Source organism: Triticum dicoccoides, chromosome 4B, assembly GCF_002162155.2.
Source record: "Triticum dicoccoides isolate Atlit2015 ecotype Zavitan chromosome 4B, WEW_v2.0, whole genome shotgun sequence".
NCBI classification, from domain to species: domain Eukaryota; kingdom Viridiplantae; phylum Streptophyta; class Magnoliopsida; order Poales; family Poaceae; genus Triticum; species Triticum dicoccoides.
In genome coordinates, this window is record NC_041387.1 from 398,076,595 (window position 1) to 398,085,992 (window position 9,398).

The 9,398-nt window shown below is 45.6% G+C and overlaps 2 protein-coding genes across 3 annotated transcripts; both read left to right on the forward strand.

Annotated features, from left to right (window-relative positions):
* Positions 1 to 370: 370 nt before the first annotated feature.
* On the forward strand, positions 371 to 2,881 carry LOC119293668 (GDSL esterase/lipase At4g16230-like). 2 transcript variants are annotated; one of them, XM_037572051.1, is made up of 5 exons: positions 397 to 1,131; positions 1,217 to 1,347; positions 1,691 to 1,936; positions 2,066 to 2,333; positions 2,441 to 2,881. In XM_037572051.1, exons 1-5 carry the CDS (start codon positions 876 to 878, stop codon positions 2,668 to 2,670), a joined length of 1,131 nt encoding a protein of 376 aa, XP_037427948.1. In that variant the 5' UTR covers positions 397 to 875; the 3' UTR covers positions 2,671 to 2,881. The 2 variants fall into 2 exon arrangements, with proteins under 2 accessions (XP_037427949.1, XP_037427948.1); XM_037572052.1 differs by lacking the exon at positions 1,217 to 1,347 and having other exon boundaries at positions 371 to 498.
* A 306-nt stretch (positions 2,882 to 3,187) lies between these two features.
* Positions 3,188 to 5,827, forward strand: LOC119296315 (probable enoyl-CoA hydratase 1, peroxisomal). Its single transcript, XM_037574717.1, has 3 exons — positions 3,188 to 3,744; positions 4,156 to 4,438; positions 5,596 to 5,827. The coding sequence occupies exons 1-3, from the start codon at positions 3,323 to 3,325 to the stop codon at positions 5,695 to 5,697; spliced, it is 807 nt and encodes a 268-aa protein (XP_037430614.1). The 5' UTR covers positions 3,188 to 3,322; the 3' UTR covers positions 5,698 to 5,827.
* Positions 5,828 to 9,398: the final 3,571 nt, after the last annotated feature.

A 9,398-nucleotide genomic window follows, 5' to 3' on the forward strand; every position in this document is an offset into this window, starting at 1 on the left:
CCGTATAATAAAAAAGTAGTACACTTTTTTGATCTACTATTGTATATCTTAGCTATAAGATGGGCTGTATATGACATGGCACTGGCTTATAGCCAGCAGCCGGCTATACTATTAACCATGCTCTTACAATCGATTTATCGCGGCGCATCTCGTGTGAAATCACGAGACGGGACCAATCAAGCCTCATGCCGTGACGATGCAGTGAATACCGTGGCAGCGATCTCTCAAGATTTGAGTTCCGAGGGTAGAGGTAAATGCAGCTGCAGCCTGTGTCCTGAGAAAAATGAATGCACATAGGACTAGAATTGATTGACGACACGCCACTGCAACTGCAAAGATCTAATCTCATGATATTCGCTGAACCCTGCCCAAAATACGGTGCGGCACGGACTCGTCTCCCTCTCCGGCGGCAAAAGTTTCACGGGTAGCCGCGGAGGCTTGATAAACGAGCAGCCATTCATTGCCAAGATGCAAAGGTTCATGCAAAAACAATGCCATGTGAGTTTTTTATATGTGCGAAAGCCTTCAGAGGCCACACAAATCTTCTCTCCTTGTTTATTCGTGTTTCTTGCCCTTTCTTCTCGGTTTCAAACCTCGTCCGTGGGATTGGATTTGTCATTTGCGGCCTAATTGGCACTCCAAGTCACTAATCGTGCCATTTCGCTTGATCACGGTTTTGTCGGTTCGTCTCCACTCTCTCATTCATTCATGTACTCCATCGGATTATGCCTCTCAGCGGAGTAGTATATAAAAAGGCAAGCAACGGTTATCTCCCCTCGCCATCCTCAATTGCAACATTGCCTTCAGTACTGCTGCCGTAGGATTTTTTGACATTTTCCCGCTCCTAGTCCTAGCGTGACATTGCTCGCTCACGGATGAGCCCCTCACACGAGCTGCAATCAGGCATGGCATCCCGTTTTACTCTACTGGCGTGCATCGGCGCGCTGTTTGCCGGCACCGCTGCTGTTCCGCCGGCAACATTCGTCTTCGGCGACTCGCTCGTCGACGCCGGCAACAATAACTACATCGCCACGCTGTCCCGGGCGAATTATGCCCCCAACGGCATCGATTTCGACGGCCACCAGCCCACCGGCCGGTACACCAACGGCCGGACCATCGTCGACATACTAGGTGATAAACATTTCGCATCTGAATTTTACTGTCACGCTGCCTCTCTTCTCTATTTATTAAAGAAAAAACTTTGGCACGATTTCAGGGCAAGAGATGGGGCTGGGAGGGTTTGTGCCGCCCTACATGGACCCAAACACCACCGGCGACGTCCTGTTCAGAGGCGTCAACTACGCGTCCGGCGGCGGCGGCATACTCAACCAGACCGGGAGCATCTTCGTCAGTATACTTACTACTAAACTGCTCGCTTTTTGTGTCGAGATCCTTCTTGTTTCCGCTTTTCATCAACATGCCCCGCGTAAGCTGCGATCATTGCTTCCGCATGAGGCCTTCTCCGATAGCTTGCCTTGTGCGTGATCTAGTAATAGAGACTTGTAGTTAATCCATGTCGCAGCACATTTCATAGTTGATGTAAATTTTCAGTTCCGGCAGTAATTTCTCTTTTGTGAAACGACGATTCCGGAAGGATAATCGCGTCTTAGATGATTTTTTCCCCTTGAGCGCTCAAGTACAACAAAACGCAAGGTCTTTTATCGAGTGGTAAATCGTGAAATTTGGGCAGGGTGGGCGTATAAACCTGGATGCGCAGATTGACAACTACGCCAAGAACCGGCGCGACTTGATGACACAGCGCGGGGAGGTGGCAGCGGTGAGCCGGCTGAGGGGCGCGCTCTTCTCGGTGACCATGGGCTCCAACGACTTCATCAACAACTACCTCGTCCCCGTCCTGTCCGTGCCGGAGCGCGCCGTGACGCCGCCGGAGGCCTTCATCAACGGCATGATCGCCAAGTACCGGCAGCAGCTCATCGTACGTGCATGTCATCCCATTCCCAGCCTTATTAGCTCGTTCGTCGCATGCATGCATGATCACGTCAACAGCTTCAGTTGGTCGTGATCAATTAATTAGAGTTTGCTTACATAGTCGCATTGGGCGCAGAGGCTGTACCTTCTGGACGCCCGGAAGATCGTGGTGGTGAACGTGGGGCCGATCGGCTGCATCCCGTACCTGAGGGACATCATGGCGACCGGGGCCGGGGCCGGGGCCGGGGCGTGCGCCGAGTTCCCGAACCAGCTGGCCCAGTCCTTCAACCGCAAGCTGCGCGCCGTGGTGACCGAGCTGGGCGCCGGCCTCGGCGGCTCGCGCTTCGTCTACGCCGACGTCTACCGCATCGTCTCCGACATCATCGCCAACTATAAGTCGCACGGTACCATAATATAGCCCATATGACATCAAGTCATCAAGAATGATCAGATGGAGAAACAAGGGTGTTTATATATGTGACTCGGCGTTGGGTTGATTGTCTGTGTGTAGGGTTCGAGGTGGCGGACTCGGCGTGCTGCTACGTGGGCGGGCGGTTCGGCGGGCTGGCGCCCTGCGGACCCACGTCGAGCTACTGCGCGGACAGGTCCAAGTACGTGTTCTGGGACGCGTACCACCCCAGCGACGCCGCCAACGTGCTCATAGCCAGCCGCATCCTCGACGGCGACCCGGCGGACATCTCACCTGTCAACGTGCGCCAGCTGCTCTTCGACGATGCTTAGCTTGGAACCAATCGTATAGTGCTTACTGTATCTCAGAGCTAGGTAGAAGATAGCAGCCTGACCGCGCGCTGTCTTGGAAGGTCTCGGTCCTATTTGTTCAGTTTGTCTACCCCATTCTAGCCACGCTTCATCTGCGAGGTGTGTCTGTCTACTTCTACTAATAAAAAGAAGAAGAAAAAACGAAGCCGTAGCCGTTGATGATTGCAGTATTGTCGAGCTCAATGGATAATCGATCGCGTGCGACAAATTGTGATCCGATGAAGACGTGCGGTTTAGGCTGTGACGCCGGCGTTTCCAACCAAACCGAAATTGCAGTTCTTTTTGTTTTGTTTTGAGGGAAAGAAATCAGAGTAGAAGCGAAACCATACGCACGGCACGTAACTGACACATGCCACGCCACCAACCTTATCAGTCCTTTTTTTCCTTTTTTTTAGGAAAAAAAACCTTATCAGTCCTTTTTTCCGGAGAAAACAAAAACATCCAAGTAGCACTAGTATTTATCAGAACCGCCCTGAGTCTTCAGTTCGGTGCAGCACTTCGCAATTTAGAGCAGTTCTCAAAAGTCAAAAGGTCGCTTGCACAAGCACACGGTCCCAAGCTACGATCGCTCAACCAAATCGAGACGCTAGCCCGATTTCACCCGCCCAGCTTGATGGGGGCCACTTCGCCGGACTCCGGCGACCTCATCCTGGTCGAGCCGGCGAGGCCGGGGTCCAAGGTCGCCGTGGTGACCATCAACCGCCCCGATGCGCTGAACGCGCTGACGCGCTCGATGATGATCTCCCTGGCCTCGGCGTTCCGGCGGCTGGACGCCGACGACGGCGTGGCCGCGGTGGTGCTCGCGGGCCGCGGCCGCTCCTTCTGCGCAGGGGTGGACCTCACGGCGGCGGAGGAGGTCTTCAAGGGCGACGTCAACGACCCCGCCGCTAACCCCGTCGCCCAGATGGAGCTCTGCCGGAAGCCCATCGTCGGCGCCGTCGCCGGGTTCGCGGTCACCGCGGGCTTCGAGATCGCACTCGCCTGCGATCTCCTCGTCGCTGGCCGCTCCGCCAAGTTCCTCGACACCCACGCCAAGTGAGCTACCTCTCCTCACACGCTTCTTCATCTCATTTCTGCACGGAAGTAAATCCAACTTGGCTGGTCCTCAATCTGTTCAGTTTCTCAGTAGACGGTAATTAAAACTTCGTACTACTAGTTGAGCTGGAAAATCTCACTCGAACTCAATATATCCATGCTAGTGAAATTCTTGTGTGGGCAGAGCAAATGAAACACAAGATTTGCTGCAAATATTTTGTACTCCTGCAATTCAGTATGGGGAAATTTTATACATTCGAGTTGCTAGTGTTCAACACATATGTTTGTACTACCTGAAATTGGGCGTGTCTGCACTGTCCTACAACTTACAAACCCTGCTCATGCCATTGCCGTTTCATCTGTGCGCTTTGCTTGTTGTCTTCTAATCAGCCTTTGTCCAATCTGATGTAGGTTTGGGATATTTCCTTCTTGGGGTCTTTCACAGAAGCTCTCTCGTCTCATCGGGCCAAACAGAGCACGACAAGTGTCACTTGCTTGCATGCCTGTCACTGCTGAAATGGCTGAGAAGTGGGGGCTTGCTAACCACATTGTGGAAGATAGTCAGGTGCTGAGTAAGGCCATAGAGGTCGCCGAGGCCATTGTGAAGAATAACCGCAACTTGGTGGTGCTATACAAGTCAGTTATAAATGATGGGCTTCAGCTGGACATGAAACATGCCCGAGCTCTTGAAAAGGTGCGAATTTATGAAGTGCATGACACAATTACGTATCCATGGCTTAACTTACAGCCAATATTTGTTGTTTTGATTCTCTATGGTGCTCAAATTATGAAACTCTGAGGTGATCTTGTGAATGTTAGCAACAGTGTGTTAATGAAAAACCAGGCAGAATTAGATTGATTTGGTACACTAGAAATTTGACAGAATATCCATAAAACTGCTTTACAGTCTTAAATCCTCTTTGGTATCAACGGCCATGCATTCTAGTTAATTTGTGTTCCTGATTTTGGTAGCCCTTGTTGGGATTTGAAACAGGGAAAAAGAAAATGAAATTTATTTGTTGCTATTTATGTATTCAGCTATTGCACCCTTGTTGCCATTCTTGCAGTAGAATGATATTTTATCAATCTTCTCTGGAAACCATTGTAATACATCTTTTGAACAGATAACAGACTTTAAGGTTAACCTACTACCTCCCATAATAATGATATGATTCACAAAGGACACTAGAAGTCTTCGGTCAATAGCAGGGATGCAGGCGGGCGTCCCGCATATCCCGCATAAGTAGGAAAATAGTGCAAGCTAAGCTAAATCCGGGTGAGGAAATTATAGTTAAGTTGATCTGTTTATACTACGAGGCGGAGCGGATCAGGTGCCGCTCTGCAGCCCTAGTCAGTAGCATCAAGGGTACTTCCGCAAAAGAAAAAAGAAAAATCATCAAGGGTAGGGTGATATGCATTCTTGGGGAAGTTTTTTGCCTGGTAGGGGTCATCTTAGATAAGTTTGAGGAAAGCAGGCCATGGGTCATTCGGGAGACAGAAATGCTCTCTTCATTTGTCACATGGGCACTAAGATGAATTTGTCGAAATTCATACCAATCCAGTTCGAGCTGTAAATGCTTCAAGGATCTCTTTAGCAATCCCAGCTTTGTTTTGTGCAAACTTTTAACCGATATATGGTCATGAAGAACTCGGCAGATCATATGTTAGCATCCACAGTATGTATGTTCATTGTACATTAGAAATAGTGTTCTTAGAAACGTATAAAGTCTTAATTTGATAGGGGCAAGCATTCTAGCTGAAAGAAACGGAAATTGCTCTTATTACTGTTTCCAACTTTCAATACTCAGTGAAGACATACCTCTAATGTTAGCATTGGTGCTATGGTTTCAGGAAAGAGCTGTCAACTATTACAATGGCATGACAAAGGAGCAATTTGCAAATATGCAGAAGTTTATACAAGGCCGGAGTTCTAAAGCACCATCGAAGTTGTAGATGCGGTGCTCTGTGTGTATGTGCCTTTTTATTATATGGCTCCTTTTATTATAAAGCTTGTGGAAATGTCAAATTGCTACTCCTATTACTGGAAGACCCACGTTGTTTTACTTTGAAGTTTCTACTGTCATCACATTCCCCCTTTTTAGCTGCAGTAATGTTATCCGACATCTGACAAACGTCAGCTGGGAGGTAGATGACAGGTGAACACTTTCTTCTGGCAGTTTCGAATGATGGCAATTTTGAACAGAAAATGTGTTTTTCTGAAGAAGCTACCAGAAGAGATTTGTGATTAGGAACCTGGTTGATGTTGAAGATCCTCCCCGGCAACGGCGCCAGAAATTTCTTTTGATGTCTGCTAGAACTACGTCGGTATTTCCCCAAAGAAGAAGGGATGATACAGTATAGCGACGATAGGTATTTCCCTCAGTGAGAAGATTAAGGTTATCGAACAAGTAGAAGAACCTTCTCACACCACGTAAACAGCACCTGCACACAAATAACAAATACTCGCAACCCGACGTGTTAAAGGGTTGTCAATCCCTTTCGGGTACGACGCTTCAAGATAGGCAAACAACGTGAGGTAAAAAAGTGGTAGATAGGATAAATAGATCGCGGAACAAATAAATTGCAGCAAGGTATATTTTTGGTTTAATAGATCTGAAAATAAATGCAAAGGAAAATAGATCGCAAAGCCAAATATGATGAAAAGAGACCCAGGGCTCGTAGGTTTCGCTAGTGGTTTCTCTCGAGAAAAATAGCAAACGGTGGAAAAACAATTACTGTTGGGATTGATAGAACTTTGAATAATCATGACGATATCCAGGCAATGATTATTATATAGGCATCACGTTCAAGATTAGTAGACCGACTCCTGCGTGCATCTACTACTATTACTCCATACATCGACCGCTATCCAGCATGCATCTAGTATACTCCCTCCGTCTAGGTGTGTAAGTCATCTTACGAAAATCAAATATTCCCAAAACACTTAGGCGCGGTGCATTAAATTCTACCTCGTTTCTTGTTTCTTGACATATCAACCAATAAGAGATGTGGGGTGTGCATGCTTTTAATGACTTGAGACTACCAAACACGACATGCAGTGGTTAGTTCATTGCATGCAATGCTATTAATTAGCAAATGAACATTAAGTTCTCTCGTTTTCTCCTCCTCCTTGGTCACGGTGCACAACCTAAGATGACTTACTCACCTAGACGGAGGAAGTATTAAGTTAATGGAGAAATGGAGTAATGCAATAAGAATGATGATATGATGTAGACAAGATCTATCTATGTAGAGATAGACCCTATCGTTTTATCCTTAGTAGCAATGATACATACGTGTTGGTTCCCCTTCTGTCACTGGGATCAAGTACCGTAAGATCGAACCCACTACAAAGCACCTTTTCCCATTGCAAGATAAATAGATTAAGTTAGCCAAACAAAACCCAAATATCGGGGAAGAAATACGAGGCTATAAGCAATCATGCATATAAGAGATGAAAGAAGATTCAAATAACTTTCATGGATAAAAACATAGATCTGATCATAAACTCAAAGTTCATCGGATCCCAACAAACACACCGCAAAAAGGCTTACATCATATGAATCTCCAAGAGACCATTGTATTGATAATCAAGAGAGAGAGGGAGAGGGGAAGCCATCTAGCTACTAACTACGGACCCATAGGTCTACAAAGAACTACTCACGCATCATCGGAGAGGCACCAATGGAAGTGGTGAACCCCTCCGTGATGGTGTCTAGACTAGATCTGGTCGTTCTGGACTCTGCGGCGGCTGGAATTGATTTTCGTCGACTCCCCTAGGGTTTCTGGAATATTGGAGTATTTATAGAGCAAAGAGGCGGTTCAGGGGGCACCCAAGGTGGGCACAACCCATCAGGGCGCACTTGGGCCTCCTGGCGCGCTCTGGTGGGTGCTGCTCCCCTTGAGGCACCCCCAGGTGCTTCCTTGGCCCACTGGATGTCTTTTGGCCCACAAAAATCCTTAAGAAGTTTCGCTGTGTTTGGACTCCGTTTGATATTGATTTCCTGCAATGTAAAAAACATGCAGAAAACAACAACTGGCACTGGACACTATACCAATAGGTTAGTACCAAAAATGATATAAGATGACTATAAAATAATTGTAAAACATTCAAGAATTATAATATAATAGCATGGAACAATAAAAAATTATAGAAACGTTGGAGACGTATCAGCATCCGCAAGCTTAATTCCTGCTCGTCCTCGAGTAGGTAGATGATAAAAACAAAATCTTTGATGTGGAATGCTGCCTAACATGTTCATCACATCTCTTTTCTTTATAGCATGGACATATGGAGTTTTATATGATGCAAAGCAATAGTCTAGTTTTGACATGAAGACTTTAATACTCAAGCATACCAACAAGTAACCATGTATTTCAAAATATCAAAATTAAAGCAAGTTATCCCTAGCCCATTATGCTCAATCATTGATCCATTCATGAAACATACTTGAATATTAGCTACACCCAATGCTCAAATACGATCATAGTGCCCCTTAGTTGGTGCTTTATAAGAGAAGATGAAGACTTAAATTCAAAATAAAAATTGTATAAGTAAAAGAAAGGCCCTTCGCGGAGGGAAGTAGGGATTTATAGAGGTGCCAAAGCTCAAAGCTTAAATTGAGAGATAAAAATATTTTTGAGAGGCATATTTTTCCCACCAACAAAAACAACTTAGAGATCTTAATACTTTCCATGCTAGATACATCATAGGCGGTTTCTAAACAGAAAATAAAGTTTATTCCCTTTTCCACCATTACTTTCACTTTCCATGGCTAACCGTATCCACGGGTGCCCTCCATACCAACACTTTCCAAGAAATTTATTATTTGACAACATAAAATAAATTTATTTTTCATTTCGGGACTGGGCATCCCTAATATCTTTGTTGTACTCTCGTGCAATGACAAGTGAATAAACACTCTTCATGAGAATAACACATCTAGCATGGAAAATATTGATGATCCTTCACCGGCTCGCGAGCGGTAGAGCACACAAAAGAGAAATTTATTTTGAAAATTAGAGATGGCACATGCAAATTTGCTTAGAACGACATGAAAATACCGCATATAGGTAGGTATACTGGACTCATAAGGCAAAACTGATTTAAAAGGTTTTGGATGCACAAGTAGTGATCATACTTGGTGCAAAATGAAGGCTAGCAAAAAGATTGAGAAGCGACCAACCAAAAAGTGAAAAATCTCGTACCCAAGCATTAAGCATAAGTAACACCGAATAATGCACCATAAGTAAGATATAAATTTCATTGTATAACTATTGACTTTCATGCTTGCATAGGGAATCACAAACCATAACATCAATATTCTTACTAAAGCACAATTACTCATCAACATGACTAAGGATGGCAATTTTATCCATGGACATGGATATCCATGGATATCCGACCCGAATGGATAGGGTTTGGATATGCTTTTGTGTCCATGGGCGGCGCCCAAACCTGACCCGATTGTTTGTGGGTAGGGCATGGATATAATCTTGTACCATGGATATACCCAAACCCGACCCGATAGTATGACTTAATGGGGAAAAAAATCTTCTATACTTGCCCCACGTTCACATGTCCACTGCAATTTTACACTTTTTTTTATTTAAAACATGCATAAGAACTTACACAATCCCCATCGTAACTTTTA